Source organism: Sardina pilchardus, chromosome 10 (genome assembly GCF_963854185.1).
Source record: "Sardina pilchardus chromosome 10, fSarPil1.1, whole genome shotgun sequence".
NCBI lineage: Eukaryota > Metazoa > Chordata > Actinopteri > Clupeiformes > Clupeidae > Sardina > Sardina pilchardus.
The window spans coordinates 17,505,426-17,524,216 of record NC_085003.1 but is presented as its reverse complement, the minus strand read 5'-3'; the positions used below and the strand labels follow the sequence as shown (position 1 = coordinate 17,524,216).

Genomic DNA, 18,791 nt, shown 5'->3' with positions numbered 1-18,791 from the left:
TCTCTTCTTTGTGCAACATCTGAACTGGAATTCTTTATTACAAGAATCGAATAAGATGTTAAGTATTCCTATCCGGTCAGTCCATAGATAAGTTGAGCTCAAACACTGAAGAATTTCAATTTTGACAATCAGACAGAAAGGACATGCTCAGTAATGGTTTTGTCACAGTGCATCACTGCCACCCTAAGGTGAGGAGGACTTTCGGTCAAGACAACAGAGCTAAATTGCAGGTGAAAACTTATAACTGTGGAGAATAGCCTGCCCAGCCATCCTTAAATTTAGAAAATGCTAGGAGTGCTAATAGAAAAAACTATTTTTCTGCATGTTGGCCATGTTAGTTGGCCAACCCTTCTCCATCATCCGATTAATTGATGACTCATCACTCAGTTAATTGTAAAGTGCAATAAAACCTACAATTGAAATAATTTAAAAAGATAATATATACAGCAAAGATCGTAGACGTCTACAGCAAAAATCATAGAGCGCTGCGCTCTAGAATCTTGTCTACAGTCACTTTCAGAACTACAAGAAATGTTCAAAATTCAAAAAGACTAGATCGCAAACAGAGACAGTGGTTAATGCAACACATCTTTATTGAAACTTCTGAAGCAACATCAATTTACAAACTGAGATTGGGAGCTTCTTCAAAATGTACCAAAAAGAAAACAAATGTGTTGAGAACTAAAACAAGGTGGCAAGAACAGGAAAAAAACAAACAAAAAAAAAAAAACGGGGAAAACTGAAAAAGTACTCCCAGGGTTTAGACCAGCAGTGGTAGGTATTTTTGCTTTTATTTTATACAAAAAAATAAATTAATGAAATCTTTCAAGTTTACAGGAATATTTGATACAAACACAGGCTTAAAATATTGAAACTGAGTATCCTCAGCTTTGCTTGTGTTCAGACTCATTAAAATGGTTCTCTTTTTTTCTTAAATACCGTCAAAGCAGGCTTACTCGAGAGGTGTCAGAAGAGAAAAGATACCACTGATGATAAAAACAAACAAACAAAGAAAACAAAACAAAAAACAAAACAAAAACAAAGAAAAGGGGTGAACTGGGATAAAATGCAATTTTTTGAATGTTCAATGTGGGCTGAGTGGTCAGTCTGCCAGGTCCTCAGGTGCGAATGGCTTGGGAGTTGCCACGAGCGGAGCCACGTGGGCCCTGGCCGGCTCCACGTTTGTAGTTCTGTTGGTAGCCATCCTGGCGAGACAGAAAAGTTGGATTAACCCCAACTCACACCTTCAACCCGAGTAGCCACAGTGCACATTTCAGCTACTGCGAGATGGTCTCAAACATGACTTCATCCTTCAAAACTTCTGAATAAATTGTTCAAATTGAGCAATTGGTCCTCACTGTGTTCAAGAGCCATCTAGTGCAGCACTTACCCTCTGATAGTTGCTGTTGGAGTAGTCCCGTGGTGCACTAAACTGGGTCTGTCCATAGCCAGAGTTTGGAGTGTTGGAGAAGGGAGGGCGGTAACCATCATACCCACCTAAGAGGATACAGAATACCATTTAAAAAGGCCGTTTCATAGACACTATACAGCAAATGTTTCAGAAACATCTTTGAAGATTTATTGGCAAATAAGTTTTCACCATACAAGGAAGTTGAAAATCACTTCATCACACACTTCATTTTAGCACATTTTTTAAGGTTTTTATCCCTCGTCCTTTTATCCCTTAAGAGCGATGCTTTAAAGAGTAACTACTGTGGACTGGTCATAGAACATCTTGAGTTTGTTGAGCATTAAGTGTTTATAAAAATAAATAAATAAGTTCCAAGGACACATTATAAATTGACTGCCATTTGGCTTAATACCTCTAAAACCGTTGGATGGTCCCCTGTAGCCATTAATCATGCCACGGGAGTTTCTGGGCCCGCCGCGTGACATGGCTCTGCTGTTGTAGAAAGACTGGGCAGGCCGGCCAAATCCGGTGCCCTGCCCCGCAGACTGCTGAGACATGGCTTGGTGGCCTCCAGCACTGGGGAGCGATTGGTCTTGGGAGTGGAAAGCTCCAACCACTGCAGGGGAAAGGGCACAACGACAAAACAGTTCAAACACACTGGACAGATTCAGGCAAGGTCTCACCCTAGGCAGTTTTGTTTTCCACTTTGTTATGCTCAAATCTCTATATGGTCATGTGTAGGGCAGATCGTAACAATTGTCATGTCACTTAAACTATACAATATGCAGATCTATGTTTGGGAAGAATACATTTCACAATTGTAAAACAGCTTTTGATTAGACTTTACAAAACTAGCTTTTGCTGTTCACTGCGCCACATTCTAATCAATCAATGGGAAACTCTAAATGTCTTATACTTATCAAAGTGTCTTCATCTCTTGTCAAGTACTCAAGTCTATAAGACTGACAATACCCCTAACAGCAATCATCCGAGTGACATGAACTAGAAGCATGCCTACTGAACTATCTCAGTGTTGGCCAAAATTAGATCTCATTGATGACACTTTTCTATGTGAAACAAATCTCCATGATATTCCCTAAAACGTTATGGGTGTATTTATTTTTCAGAAATGTTTCCAGGCCTCAAATTCCATGACTTATCCAGTCCCCTCCCCCAGACATGAACTCTGCTGGTTTATAGATCATGTAAACAACCCTTAAAATCAAAACTCCACTAATACCCCAACCGTCTATTTTGTTTCATGGCCCTGACTACCATTTTTGAACATTTGTTTTTGCCAAGTGCTCTGTAGATTGCTCAAGCTTTATTACACTGGGTGGAATCATTGGACCATAAACATCAGGTCTTTCAACAGACTGTCTGGGGGGACTCAAGTCTGAGCCTTGAGAGGGTCACCTAAGGACATTAACCCTTTAACTAGCAACTATAACCACGTCTGTTCAGACTGCCAGGTGGCATGCTAGTGGTTCAAGGAATTGTGCTGGAATTCGATACATGCTGACAAATCACGCCCCCCCCCCCATGGTCAGACCCTAAGGATGTGTTTACACCGGCAGGTGTAAACACAGTTTAGATTTACAGTTTAGATTGATGCACAGTTTAGATTTACAGTTTAGATTGATGTACAGTTTAGATTTTCCGCATATATCCGATTTTTTGGACTGCCTGTTTACTACATCTACATTTGAGAGCGACCCATATCAGATATCTGTGTTTACATGGTTCATTCATTTTCTAAACACTTGAGACAATCCATATGCGCACCAGAGGTCACATTTAACTGTCGATGTAAACCTAGCCTAAATCATTAAAAGGGGAGACCATCAGTAAAAACAAGCTACGACCTCCAAAAACTAAGCCATGACGACCCTCTACACTAGGTTGAAACATGTTGCCATCTTAATGAAGTAACCAGTTACAATAAAGGCTTTTAAAAAGTATCCATATCCGTTCCTCACAGTCACTGTGGACAGCCTGGATTAATATCTTTCTTATATAAGCTTCAACTATCTTGTCTAGCATAGTAACCTCAGGGTGATTGCCATTCTATTCATTCGAAAAGAAACCTAAATTATCAATGGATAATCATCTCCAGGGTTTGCACATTTCTGCTTAACATAGACTTTTTTTTCAACCTTTGAAACTATTATTTTATGTTAACATTAAACATGTTAGCATTGTTAGCCAGTCTAATTGGTATTTTTGCTTGGGGGACAGACCGTGCTCACCAGACTGCAGCTGGTCCGGCTGCATCTCTGGCTGCTCCAGTGGGTGCTGCGTTTGGTTGCTGAATCCCTGGCTGTAGCTGTTGGGGTACTGGCTGGGCTGCTTCAGGGAGTCCGCCTCACTGGCCGGAGGCACAGGCGCGTTGAGATTGAACACCTGACAGGATCAGAGAGACGGGTACTATTTTAGAGGAAATTGGCAAAAATGGTGATCACAACCTGTTGAGGAGTGAATTATTTTCCAAGTTTCTTCTAGAATTCAACGCAAACAATCTATAGTTTCGGTGTTCTGTATACAGTCTGTGGGGAAAATATGTGAGGGTAATTGTCTCATCATGATGCGGAACTCTCAGTTCACCGAACATTCTAATCACATATTTGTGACCGTACCCCTCAACAGGTTAAAAATAAAACATCCTGTGCTCAACATTTCTAATAAATAAGAAAATCGAATCATTATGGACGATCATAAGCGTTATAGAAATAAAGACATTAATATGTCAACAAGATATCAACATGACATTTCCCAATTATTTCTCTAAGGTTGAGGGGTCTTCCTTAACTGAACCTCATGCGTTTCAGGGTTTGTGGCAACACTGAATAGTATAATCAGGCTCAAGTTTCTCTGAACTAATAATCTTTAGATACGCATTGTCTGGATCAAAAATCTAAATCCCCCATAATACAACCAAAGAACCACAAGTGAGCTCTGTTTCTGCACTTTTTTTAAGAAGTTGCCAGGATTGGAAAATCTGGACTAAAATGCTGCCGTTCCAACACACTCTCACCAGTGCAAGAACACCATTTTTCAATCAAACATTAAAAGATGTTGTTCGCAGTTCAGTTTTACAATAGGTTGTTGATATTTAAGCCCCTATTACACCCTCCCTTCCATACTCCTGACATACATTTACAGATTTTAGCAAACACTCGAAATCCTGTTGGATAAACGCAGTTAGACATGCACAAAATCAAAAAGGGTCAGCAATTATCAGTGATTTACAGGTTGATATTAAATGTATCGGTGCTGACAGACACCAAGAGTCACTAGTGCAATTAAAAAAATATGTTTTAATTTTTGGACAGTTCAATTAATATTAAATATTTAACTTCACAAAAAGTCACAATTTATTAATATAGTATTGCCAGAATAAATTAAATCACTAGAAATGCATTTCAGGCTTACCAATGAATTGATTAGTTTGTACATTATAGGTATATCTATATTAAGTTTAACCAGTTACCCATCAAATGTTGCGCTAACAGTTGAGTTCATGCAATGTTTCCCCCCCCCCACACACACACACTACGGAACACATCATGATGACGTGACTGCACCCACCGTCTGCATGGACTGGAATGGTGCGGCGTTGACGTTGATGCCACTGCTGTGCAAAGGCTTGGAACTGGGCTGGAACACTTGCGTCTGAGAGGCAGGGGGCAGAGCAGAGGCGGGAGGGGGCTGCTCCGTCGACAAGGACATGGAGGCCTGGATACACAGACCGAAAGAACACATTAGAGCAGATACTCAAACAATCAGACAAGAAGCCGTTGTCACAAATGACAATGAAAAATGTTCAATTAGCGCTGTGTGTTTTGGAGAGCTTACCTGAATGGGGTCGATAGCTTCAGGCTGTGGTCGCGGGTCAGCAGGGTGGGGAGACTGATACATGGGGGATGGCGTGGAGAAGGCCTCTGGTGAGGGGGCGACCATGGGGACCTGGACCAACAAAAAAAAAATCTGATCAAATACTGAGGATACATCTCTTAAATTCTCTCCTAAACATCGGAAAAGATATCAGAAACTGATTTGGTAAATAGCGTTTCTCTCCACTCACTTGTGTTGGTTCAGGCTGTACAGGAACAGTGTTGGGCTGTGCAAGGCGCGTGTCTGGATGAACTACGAGAGAGACAGCTCATCACCACCACGACAACGTCAAAAATGGCAAAATCACCACAGGTAAATGTGAGTCGGCCTACTAAGACAACCAGTTGCAATTACCAACCTGGGGGACAGACCATCTGGGGCATGTCCATGCTCTGCGCAGGCTTCATAGGCTGTGCGGACACAATGGCAGGGTCGATGGGTGGGCCGTCAAACTCCAGCATAGAGTCCTGGAGGGAAACGGGAGGTTCAGTTACAGATGATGCATTGTAACTTCGTGGGCAATGTTGCTGGGCAACCACAATACCAGTTCATGGATTGGATAATACTGACAATTTGTGATGTGATGATGATTTAAGTTCTCCAGAGGGAATGCTGCCCAAAATCTATGGGAATGTGCCAGAATAACACTTGTATCATCAGGTTAAGAGGTAACAGCATAATGCCAGGCCAGATAATGCACCATCTGTTGGTCCATCAGGATGCTCCTGTTTACCTGCATGAAGTTGTAGGGCCCCTGCATCTGCGCCATGAGGTCCTGTACCACCTGCTTCCGCAGGATGGGGTCAGCGGGGGGCGTGGGAGTCACCGTGGTCAGCGGATGGGGTTCAGACACAACGGGAGAAGGGGCCGTCTGTACGGGCGGTTGCTGTTGCAGAGAACTCAACGCCTACAAAATCCAAGACAGTTCTTGATCAGATGAGGACGGAAGTTACACAATCCCATCTCCCAGAGCAGGCCATGTTTGACCACCAGAAGACAGAACATTTGTCCTTATGTCACATTTGGAGGATAGGAGTAGATGGCAAGGCCACTTCGGTGTTAAAACTAAAGGTGTAAAAGTGTACCTCTGATTCAGAACTCCACTCCTCGCTTTGCTCTTGGTTGCTGTTGCTATACGTGCTCTCTGGAATGAACTGTCTGTTAACAAACTGCAAGCAGAACACCAATGTTAGACTACAAAAGGGAAAAAAATATACTCATATTTATGAGAGAAAAACATGTTATCTGCCATGGCATGCTAGAGTATTAATGGAATAGAGGAAGAGAAGAATGGAACATAGGCCCTCAACACTACTCACCTCTGTAGCTTCCACTGCTAACGGCTCTGCATACTCCTCAACCAGCTCACCCTCTGGAAATAATGACATTTGAGTAGGTTGAAGGCTACAAGAAACAGCTCTACTAGGAAGTACATATTTAAACACACTGTTATGAAGAGCTGCTTATTGTATGTATGTGTCAAGACTGTTGTGATAAACTGCAATTGCTCAGGAATAGTGTTGAACCAGACCTGTGTCCACAGCCTGCTCCTCCGCTTCTGAAGACTCCACAGCCGTCGTCACCTGCTCTTCCTCTTCCTCCACCTCCACCTCCGCGCACACCCCGTTCTGATGGTTCTGCGCCGTGTCAAAATAACCGCTCTGCATCACCCGCTCCAGGATGTCCTTAAGGGCTTTGTCTGGTGGAGAAGAGAGGAATCTCATCAGGTATAGACTGAATACAAAGAAAAAAACTCACTAACCAGTCATTTAGAGTTATTTAGTGGTGTCAAGATGTCTTCAGTCAAGATCTCTTATTTGTTTGTGATGACATCTTTCTCATACCTTGGCCTTGAAATAACTACCCTCGGTCATAAGTCATTTGGGTGAGAAATGGATCCAGACAAGTATTTCCTGTAGTCACATGTTCTACTGGGAAGGTGCAGTGGAATGGTAAGGTATTCTACTTGTGAAGGGAGTAAACCATGAAAGAGGCCATGGGTTGGCCACTGTGGAGGACATGCTCTAAAACCTGGAAATCCAATTAATTATGCTGCCATTCTGCCAGCACACTCTTGCTGATCTGTACAACCAGTATACACCAAGCACTGCCAGGATAACTCTCTCCTTATACTGCATAATGTGTGTTCGGAGTGATCATGTGTATCTTTTGATATGCCATATTGCCCCTTTCAGTGTGATCCATGGAAATTGTAGAGCCAATATTTCTAGGTCTGGCATATTCAAGAAATTTGTTAAGAAAAATTGCTCCACTGTAGAGTCTAACTGAGCATATGAGCACATTCTAAATTAGCAACAACATGGCCAATTCATTCGTTGGACCGGATAAGCCACTAGACTCATTTAAGGTTCATTTAAGGTTCATTTAACAGACCGCAAAGTAACTTGATTGGTTGATAAAACATTCATGTCTCCTTTACTCCTACTACTACTACTACAAGCTAGTCAGCATGTTCCATGTCCAAAGAGGCACAATCATATTGTGCCACGTCCTCCATATGTATTTATATATCCCAGAGACCACCAGCACCTGCTGCTGAGTTATCCCTGGATGGCGAGTGGCAGGGTGGGGGGGAATCTGAGCGGAGCGATCGAGGCCAAGCCTGGTCAGGCCATTTAGGGTCAGCAGGACTGTCTATAAGATGAGTCGGTACTGTGCCTGCTGGCGTGCTGGTCCGGCGCGGCCAGGCCCACTGGGCACAGGCAGCTGGCACACTGCCCCCGTGCTGAGTCAGGAGAGGCGGGCGCCTTTTACACTGACCACCAGCACAATGCAACACAGTGCCGCACAGCTCGGCCAGAAAAGCCTCTATACCACTCCACACCGGGCGCTTACAAGGGCAATGGGGTTGCGACATACAATGTACTAATCTCTACGACCCCAATACTTTTAGAATGCAACACTGTGATGCGTTTGACCCGATACAGAAGTTCTCCCACACTCCTGTAACAGCAATCATGCTTTTCAATGAGCCATCCTTTCCTACAATACCACATTGTATCCACTGGTACTTGACCTACATGAGGATAGCACAGCAGCACTGTTATAATGGTTACAGTGATGATGTGTTCAACACCTGATATTATGGTTGTATGGAGGTGTCGTCAGTCGTTAGTATTCAAACATGGTTCCTAATCAAATCATGCAAGTCTGCTAGAAGTATAGTCCACATAATGGATGATCGTTATATATACACTCGTGATGCATTATAAAGGCATATGATAGTCAACAGTACTCTCATAACTCTACACTCAAACCTGACTAGAATCATAGTGGGATGATTAGGGCCTGTAGGCACTTGTTTTGCATCTGGACAACTGTAATGCTCAATATCAGGAGCGCAGTCAAACCACTTCAGACAGACCATTCATAAAACCTCCATGACCACTTCCAAAGCACTAATTCTTTCCCTTCTGGTCTTTCATGCACATTGGCTACCTCAACTCTTTCTTTGTTTTTTTCCCCCCCGCAAATCCCCAGAGTTTCTTCGTTCCAGTGTGATGCATCTGAAGTACGGCTTAGTGACACACCTTTCAATGATTACAAGTTAAAGCTCTGATCATCCGTTTTCTCAGTTTCATCCAGCTCATCCGTTTGTATTGTGCTCTCTTTCTAACTTTGAAATTGCTTGTGATTAAATGTTAAGAAAGATTAATGGAGATCTGGGGGGAAAAAAGGCTTAAAATCTAAAAGCAACACACAAGCGAGTTTGACAAAGTCAAGAACAGAACAGATGAGGTAATACAGCTGTTTAACCTACATGTGGTTCCTGCCACAGATTTGTCCTTCCCCTCCAACAGTTCCCATAAGTGCTGTGATGCCTCTTGATACTGGTCAGTCAACCTGAGAGTGGTCAGCAAAACAGACATACAGTGTTACCAAAACAAATACGATGCGACCAGCCACTCGTCTTCTTTCATCTCCCAAAAGGCAAGATTCAGGAAAAACAAAAACAAATTGTTTCCTTGTACCAACTCTAACAAAGAACTATTAATATTTCAACACAGTAGACCAACAGCATGTCTTTAGAGGATTGTAAGTGGATTGCTGATCGCATTGTTGATTACGACATACTGTTGCCCCTCTTTTAAAAGCCAAACAAGAATATTTACTCACTTCAAAATAACATTTAAATGGCCTATGAGCAGTTAACGGTGAAATCATGGGTAAATATGATTCAGGCACTTATCAGTTTCTTACTTCAGTCTAGTTAAACGAACAGATCATTAATACTGGATTGATCTTTTAAGATCAACCCTTTTCTAACTACACTGCTCAAAAAAATAAAGGGAACACTGGTTCATAGGAGTATAGCATCAAGTCAGTCACACTTGTGGGATATTGATCTGGACAGTTATGTAACAGAGGTGGTTGTGAATCAGGTTGACCCGCTTTGATGTCAACAAAATTTACTGCAGGTGTACTAGAGGGCCAACTGTGAGACGACCCCCAAAACAGGAATGTTTTTACAGGTGGTGGCAACTGGTAATTTTTCCATCTTCATCCTTCTTGACTGATTTTTCACTAGTTTTGCATTTGGATAAGGTCAGTGTTACCACTGGTAGCATAAGCCAGTATCTGGAGCCTACAGAGGTTGCACAGGGTAGTCCAACTCCTCCAGAATGGCACACCAATACTTGACATTGCCAAAAAGATTGCTGTGTCTCCCATTGCAGTCTCAAGAGCATGGAAGAGATTGCAGGAGACAGGCAGTTGCTCTAGGAGAGCAGGGCAGAGTGGTAGAAGGTTGTTAACCCAATAGCAGGACCAGTATCTGCTCCTTTGTGCAAGGAGGAACAGTAGGAGTTTTGCTAGAGCCCTACAGAATGACCTCCAGCAGGCTGCTGGTGTGAATGTCTCAGACCACATTGTCAGAAACAGACTTTATGAGGTTGACCTGAGGGCCCGATAGCCTCTAGAGGGACCTGTGTTCACTGCCCTGTTCTGTGCATCCCTCCAAGGGTATGCCTCCCCAGACCATTACTGACCCACCACCAAACCGGTCATGCTGAACGATGCTGAATGATGTTGCAGGCAGCATAACGTTCTCCACGACATCTCCAGACCCTTCAATGTCTGTCACATGTGCTCAGGGTGAACCTGCTCTCATCTGTGAAAAGTACAGGGCACTAGTGTTAGACCTGCCAATATTGCATTCTATGGCAAATGTCAATTGAGCTCCACAGTGCTGGGCAGGGAGCACAGGTCCCTCTAGAGGCCATCGGGCCCTCAGGCCACCTTCATGAAGTCTGTTTCTGGCAGTGTGGCCAGAGACATTCACACCAGTGACCTGCTAGAGGTCATTCTGTAAGGCTCTAGTAGGGCTTCTACTGTTCCTCCTTGCACAAAGGAGCAGATACTGGTCCTGCAACTGGGCTAAGGATCTTCTACCACTCTGCCCTGCTCTCCTAGAGCAATTGCCTGTGTCCTGGAATCTCTTCCATGCTCTTGAGACTGCAGGGGGAGACACAGCAGTCATTTTGGCAATGGAACGTTTTGGTGTGCCAATCTGAAGGAGTTGGACTACCCTGTGCAACCTCTGTAGGCTCCGGATACTGGCTTATGCTACCAGTGGTAACACTGACCTTATCCAAATGCAAAACTAGTGACAAATCAGTCAAGAAGGATGAAGATGCAAAAATTACGAGGTGCCACCACCTGTAAAAACATTCCTGTTTTGGGGGTCGTCTCACAGTTGGCCCTCTAGTACACCTGTAGAAAATGTTGTTGACATCAAAGCAGGTCAACCTGATTCATAAACCACCTCTGTTACATAACTGGCCAAATCAATATCTCACAAGTGTGACTGACTTGGTGCTATACTCCTATGAACCAGTGTTCCCTTTATTTTTTTGAGCAGTGTATGTAACTTCTATAACTTCTTTAAGCTATTCTAAAACTAAAAAAAACCATAGAAAAAACATAGTTGTCATAGAAGCTGTGCCAAATCAGAGTCCTTAAACAGTATTACACACATCCAGGTCAAGGGGCCCGTAGATGCAGATAAGAGGCAACAAAGTTCTCTGATAAGATCGCTTTTGAGGCGCTGGATGCGGCCAAAAAGTTTCCATAGGCAGCGGCAGAGTATTACACTGCCAAAACTGTAGCAATAAATGATACAACTATATCCCCTATCTTGGACAGGAAGGAGGACAGCAGCCCATTGTGAAGTTAGATTCATTCACCATGTATCGAAATTTTGGAGCACTGACTGACAAAAATGTATCCAACACTGACAATGTAACAGTCCTGTCTTCATAACATTTTTAACTGGTTCCTTAGTAGACCTGTATCAGTGAACCATATCAGTCTGGGAGAGCTCAACATCCGCAAGGTTCACGCTTGAACAGCTGGTACACTTTATACCAACCTAAAAGCTTGGTCCATCTGCCGTGTGATTTATTTGAACACAATAAACAGATCCAAAGTCCATCTGAAATGCTTTAGCTACACTCACAATCTATTGCGTAGCCGTAACTGGTGTGAATGAGGCTAGCTCTTACCTGATGTTTTGGTCACGTTCAGGCCCCACTAACTTGTAGAACTCATCCAGAGCGGTAAGGTCCCCCTCGTTGAGCAGTGAAGGACCCCCTGCCCCCTGCAACAGCTCCTGCCTCACGCTCTCCTCCCCCAACCGGTCCAGGAGGAACTGCAGCTCCAGAACTTTCCTCAGGCGCTTCTGCTCGGCCTCCTCCCGCTGCAGCTGCTCCCGCCTGGTCGTCTTCTTCACCGCCTTCTGGATCTGGGTGGGGAGAGGAGCAAAAGTGACCATCCGCCTCTCAGACAAAAATTAAACCAAAGCCATGCACAGTTATTGGAGGGGGATAACGATGTGTGCCCAAAGAGAAAAAAAGGGGCCCGTTTTGAAATATAAAATAGGAGTCAAATACTACATTGTGATCAATTCACAGAGCAATTCCGATTTCAATACATTTGCTATGAGACAGTAGCCTGGGTGTTCCCATCCTGCCTTGCGCGGTGATTTCATTCACGCTGCTAAGGTAGTCTGGACCCTACCACCCTAATTTTGGCCTGAGATTATCACAGAACAAGGGGGAAAGCAAGACAACGATGAGCTCTACACAGACGCATTTGATAGACATCCGCGGCACCCAATGAACGGATCTGGGCATTTAACAAGAAAATTAACATCTCGTTGCCAGAAAACGTCTCATTTGAGCAGTGGTAGGCGCTAGCCGCTAGCCAGGCTAGTGAGACAGAGGAGGCTGCTTGACGTGTACACAGCCATTTCAAAGAAGCCTGTGCAAAACAGAAAGTCATCACTGCACCGCAAACGGATGAATTGGCTGAAAAAATGTTGCCTGCCTATCTACATCACTAAAGACATTAGGTCAAGTGTCAAAGCCACACTGTCAGAGACCATAGAAACATCACCGCCTGATCAAAGTGTGGAATACGGCTATTCTTCCAGCCCATTTCTAACCTACAGCGAGGATAGAAATCCATAACCTTCCACTCCTTGTCCATGTACTTACATCTTGCCCCAACGCCAGGAAATTCTTCAGCAGCTCCCGGGCAAACTCCAGGTTATGAGTCACTTCTTGATACTTTGCAAGGGCTTCCTACAAGGATCAGATGAGAAAGAAATAGGTAAGAAAGCATTAACAGCAATAGCAGAATTAATGGACTGAGCAGCAGCTACAACATGCTGTGAGACCAAATGACACTAGCTGGCCCCATATCCAAGAAGTCGGGAGTTTCTCTCAACTGAAATTAACCAAATGACTGAAATAAAATTATACAAACCAAGACATTCCATTAATAAAAGTAATCAATGACGGGTGCACATTTCCAAGAGCCGTAGCTTCATGTTTAGTTTTCCCCTAAAGCATGGGCATGTACATGGTGGAAGCTTTTTAGATCACTGAGGCTGAGTGAAGGACAGCCTGCCATGGAACAATAGGTTTTTTCACCCACCAGCTGGTCCTGGTTGAGACGCTCTCCTTTGTCATGCCTGGCCTGGTAGTCATCAAGCTTGCCCTACAAAGAGAAAGGCACCATGCTCAGATTAGCACTCAAATAAAGTTACAGTTTGACATAATATCACACAACAGGTAGGATTAACCCAGTACACCTCAACACTGATGGATAAAATGTAGTTTCAAGACAATAGTTATTAAATAGTTGCAAAGGGTTAAAAAAACAAATGTTTATTTCAGATGGCAAGACGGAGAAAAAAAATCCATGTTCAGATCTAATTAAAACTTTTTGCAGTGAAAAGCTCAAGGCAGAGCAGAGCATGTTTTGAGATAATCTCATCAGCAGCACTGGCAAGTAAATCTGAGGAAAAGCCTCTGTCTGGAAGATCAACCCGTGATACACCGTGCACTTGCTCATGCTCACAAAGGACCATTATGAACATTTTGAACTCCCAGCTTGTGTGAGAGGAAAAAAAAAAACAATGCACTGAAACCTATGTTGTCGAGCTGCATATGAGCCTTGTTAAAAACAAGTGGCTTACGCAAGTGCACCTGGACACAGGATATTACAGCGCCACTATAATCAATATGAACACAGTTTAAGTCCAACAGACAGAAACATTAGACCATTAAAACTGGGAACTAAAATAAATGCATCGTTACTAGCTACAAGTTCTTTTCAGAATTCATGTTTTAAAAAGATTTTTTTTTTAAAAAAAGAGAAAAAAAGCTAATGCTTGTTTAATGAAAATACACCTGAACAGATAATGCAATGCTGTTAGATCGGGAAGCTTGACATTTGTATTGTGAAGAATAGTGTGTAGCCTACAGTGCAGAAACCATTCTACACGGGAAGCTTTTACTTAAAGATGTCAATGTAAGCATGTTGAAACTCCTGACTTCAGATCTGTGCCAAACACAGAATGTGTGTCCAAAGGCGCTTAGGCAGTCTAACTTCGTTACGTACGAGGACACGCACCTGCCGTAATACAGCACTGTTATTCAGAGACCTTACATTACTTAGCATTTCAGCACAGCATCGTACGCACGTCATACTCACAGCGAAAATATGATAATTATCAGCTAAATGAATGCCTGCCTTGACAGCTTAACACAAACGGTTCAATAGTTTGACATATTTCTAATCGTCCTACATCATTCAGGTCTTTTTTTTTTTTTTTTTTTTTGAGGGGGGGAGGCGCCGCCATATTAGTTTTGGCCCATGTGCCGTTTTACCCATACCGGAGCGCTTAGTTTCAAACCAGATGATGACTTTGTACGTGTTGTTGATTATTTAACATAGAGTACGCTGATTTCAACACATTCACATTTCCTATGCAAACACTTGATAAAGTACTATGAGCGAGGTCACTCCGTGTTGTTCTGGCTAACATTAGTTAGCAGCCAAGCTAGATTGCTACCTAACGGGGCTTGGTTAGACTACTACTCAAAATTACCGAAGACAAAGTTGTCTGTGTCCAAAACAATATAATGTAGCATGAAATCCTATTGTTATAACAAACGAGCGACCAAGACTTATGACTAAAGCTCAACAATCGCGAGTGTTTTTAGTTGATCAGTGATGTTAGCTTCAGGACAAAGCCAGCTACAACCATGATCCCACAATAGAGAGCAAATGTTTGAAGAAAACCATAATTTGCCTTTTACAATGTCGTAGACCGGTTTCTAAGTCGCACCGGACTCTCTCCTCACAAACCAGTGCAAGTAATAATATTATAAATGTCGTTGCAAAACAAATAGGCTACATCTTACACACAAGCAATGCATTCTGAAACATTACAAATCCAGGCATTACAGATTCCTTAATCATTGCACAGAAACACATGTCAGATTTCACCTCAGCAATTTCTCTCTATTCGGAGACCATCTTGCTGTACATGTACTGATGTGACATTCTTACTGATGCATGAAGAAAGTACATACCTTTTTCTTCTCCATGTTGCGGACTTTCTTCTCAATAATACCCAACACCTGCTTCATGGCTTCTGTGTGGCCTCCAGATGTCTGGTTATTGATGATGATCTGGCCCGCTGATCCGGGAGCGGATCCCACCTCCGGGCTGGCGGACTTGACAGTCCTGGTGCCATTTGTCGCTGAGGGCATCTGTGGACACATTGACAGATCAGAATGGAAAGGTATCCAAAACACTTCCAAGTTGAAGAGACAAGCAGTGTTCATGTCTATCAAATCCAGAGTGCTGTTGAAACATTTAAAAGGCACTCCACTCTAAGTACCCACACCATGTATCTAATAGTCGAATCAAACGTGATCATCGCTTCGATCTAAAAGTAGATGGATGAGTTAAGGTTAAAACCAGCAGAAGGCCTTCACACCATTCCATCTGCATCATCGTATTCGTAACTGGCTACACAAAGCGACTGTGCCCAAATGCGCAATCCCGCGGATGCTGGCTTCCCAGAGGCCACTTTAGGCTAAACGAAATCGTTACTAATTCAGGATCAAGTGTATTACGCAACATTCGTTTAGTTTAACTTGCACATACGCACAGATACATCAATTCAGAATTGTAATTGAAACTATAATAAATTCTGAGCATCTTAAACTACGTTTTGTTACGGTGGCGTTGACGCGAGGCACCGAAGACAGCAGCCATCATCGATGAAGGAGCATCTGTTTTACTCTTATGACTCCTAATCATTCATTGAAGTCAAACTTGATAAATTGTACCGTCTATGTCTGAACAGCCTTTTCGAGGTGTTAACAAAACATAAGGGGAAATATCCCGTTAAGAAACGTCTGTCCAATGTCCACATTCGGCGTGTCCAGACCTAAGGTTCTAGCTCATTCTTTACCAAATGGTATCTAGCCACAGCATGCTGCGCTAACTAGCATGAAGCCGCTAATATTAACGGGTAGTTTTACTTTACCGGCTAATGTGAATTTTAAAGTACATGATACATATACAGTTAATTAACACTTAAATTGTGATTAGTATGATAGACACAGACATCTCAGTAACACGATCATCTTGGATTTCAGCGATATATGTCTCACGATTTAACATAAAACGCAATGCGCTCATCGAAGTCAATCTGGCTAGCAAGCTAATGTTAGCAGAATGGTTAGTCGCAAATATGCTAACCTTACATGCTAGCAAGCAACGTTTTGACTATGTTACTTTTCACACATAGAACACCACCAATTTTCTATTGATGAACGGGTAACTAAGTTTTTACCCATTACTACCTTATTGGTCAATCTGTCCACAAGGGAGTTGAATAATCGACTGGAGTCAAAATAGCCTTGGCTTTAGTTGTGTTGCTTTATTTTCTCTTTCAATTTTCTGTGGGATCCGCCCCGCCGGCCTCACCGACAACTGAGATCGACTAGAGGGGGAGTAAATGCTTTATAACAAGAAGGGCCCTTTGGAAAGCTGCCCTCGATGTGCCAGAGCTGAAGTAGGGCACATGTAAATCGTCTTTCCCATATGTAGCCTATGTGCTGCCACATTTTCTCCACGAAATGATTGAAATAATATTAAATGGAATTGATGGCACTACTGTCATATTGGCAAGGAGATTAAAGTACTCGAACTTCATTAGTAGCATTTAAAGTCGTTCAATGCATGCTTTACCAGAGACACTTCTTACTTTCGCCGTGCTGCCAATATGGGAGGCAGCGACTCTGTTGGTTCAATTCGCATTGTTAGGTATAACCTAAACATCATTTTGTGATGACTGGGTATGTTAGTTGCTCACAGTTGCTGAAACAGAACGTTTAAATCAGACGCAGTAACAGCTGGAACAGATTTTTTAAAGATGGGTATCTTGTGCTAGATAAATTATTTGAACACACAGAATAACTTCCCACATCATTCATTGCGCACACAAAATAGGTTATTCACTTTATTGGACTCTAGGGCAGGGATATCACTGTGTTGTGTTGTATTGTGTTGTGTTGCAAATGTATGAGAATACTGTTTTGTCTTTTTGCCTCACAAGCCCCAAGAACCTGGCCAGAAATGTGTAGCCTAGCCTACACCAAAGTTGTAAATCGGTCCCAGAGCCTACACCAAAGTAAAATCTGAGGTCCCAGTATTTAGAAATTGCTGCTAAATTGCTTAGGCTATAGGCTACTGGGCAATTAGCAGGCCGACAGCATGACAGTATGTCAACAACTGCTTGACTGTTTTGGGAATATTCTTTAGGCTAGTAGGCCTACTTTGGAGGGTTGTGTTGGGGTGAAGAATCCATTTTTGACCTTTTCAAAATAGACTGGTGAGGAATAGTTTTCTCAAAACATGTGACGTTAAGGGAACGTTTCCGAAAGATTTGCTGAAGATTGAACATTAGTGGGGAGTCTGCGCTTTATTTTTACTGCACAATTAGAGGCGTGATCAATGGGCATTGTTCAAATGACTCTGTACGCTTGGTCCTTCAACCAATCAGACCAATGGTCCGGTGTGTCTTTTGGATGCTTGTGATTGGACCCAAAGGTTGTGGACAGGAAGCAGGAGAGATAGATGTGCAGGTTTCCAGCCTGAGCTGCCAGGCGAAATCCAGATTTGCCATTCAATGCAGATAGATACAGACATATTCGGGAGTCAACAAAGTCTACTTTGTCTGTTTTTACAGACTTGTCTTAGTGAATCACTGCACACAAGTCTGTATACAGACAAACACACAGGTGCACACACATATGGATAACCCTACACATACCACAAAACAATGCGATGGTAGTGTAGTACCTAAGGAGCTTGGCTAGCACACATGCATGTTTAATTACCAGCTTCCACCGTTGTGCCCTTGAGCAAGGCACCCTGAGTTGCTCTCTACCGTAATATAATTGATACATGTACGTCGTCACTTTGAATAGAAATCACCCTGTCCTGCACATTTGCACTACAAAAATAAGAAATAGAAAACGCTTCTCAATTCGTCTCCATCCCTTACTGTTGCAATGTTTGTGTGCATATACTGTATGTGTATATTTGCTTTAGTGTACAGTATGTGCTTCCTTTTGTGTGTGTGTGTGTGTGTGTGTGTGTGTGTGTGTGTGTGTGTGTGTGTGTGTACACGTGTGTCTATGTGTGTCTTTGCGTGCATGTGTGTGTTTTTTTTGTGTGTGTGTTTTTTCCTCATAACTTGGCATACTCCCAGAGGCTGACAAGTTTGTCATATGAAATGCCCCTGGGGATCAAACTTTCAGGAAGTCAATGAGAGGAAAAAAAACAAATAGCTTTGACAACTTGAGAAATATAATAAACAAAATACAAAGCACGCAGTGTGCATTAAAATGGCAGAAGTATAATGCAATGTAGAGGTGTACATATTAAATTCTTTACCTAAACAAACTTTGTCCATTGTTGCAGACCTGTTCAAGGTAGCAAACACAAGTCTGCGACCTTGCAGAGAATATTACGATGAGTGTGGCTTTAGAACGCATATTTTGCAATAACTGGAGAATTTTGTGAAATCTACATAGTACATCACCCAAACTTTGTCTTAAGCCATTTGAGTTTCAACAATCATTGAGGAACCAAG

At 42.7% G+C, this 18,791-nt stretch overlaps 1 protein-coding gene across 2 annotated transcripts; it reads right to left on the bottom strand.

The window, feature by feature from the left end:
- Window positions 1-575: 575 nt before the first annotated feature.
- Window positions 576-16,634, bottom strand: caprin1b (cell cycle associated protein 1b). 2 transcript variants are annotated; one of them, XM_062547107.1, is made up of 18 exons: window positions 16,495-16,634; window positions 15,211-15,390; window positions 13,265-13,327; window positions 12,823-12,909; window positions 11,830-12,068; window positions 9,087-9,169; window positions 6,837-7,004; window positions 6,625-6,677; window positions 6,391-6,474; window positions 6,039-6,212; window positions 5,664-5,772; window positions 5,496-5,557; window positions 5,267-5,377; window positions 5,000-5,146; window positions 3,652-3,814; window positions 1,824-2,027; window positions 1,391-1,497; window positions 576-1,205 (listed from the first exon to the last, which is right to left on the bottom strand). In XM_062547107.1, exons 2-18 carry the CDS (start codon window positions 15,388-15,390, stop codon window positions 1,119-1,121), a joined length of 2,121 nt encoding a protein of 706 aa, XP_062403091.1. In that variant the 5' UTR covers window positions 16,495-16,634; the 3' UTR covers window positions 576-1,118. The 2 variants fall into 2 exon arrangements, with proteins under 2 accessions (XP_062403091.1, XP_062403092.1); XM_062547108.1 differs by having other exon boundaries at window positions 3,661-3,814.
- Window positions 16,635-18,791: the final 2,157 nt, after the last annotated feature.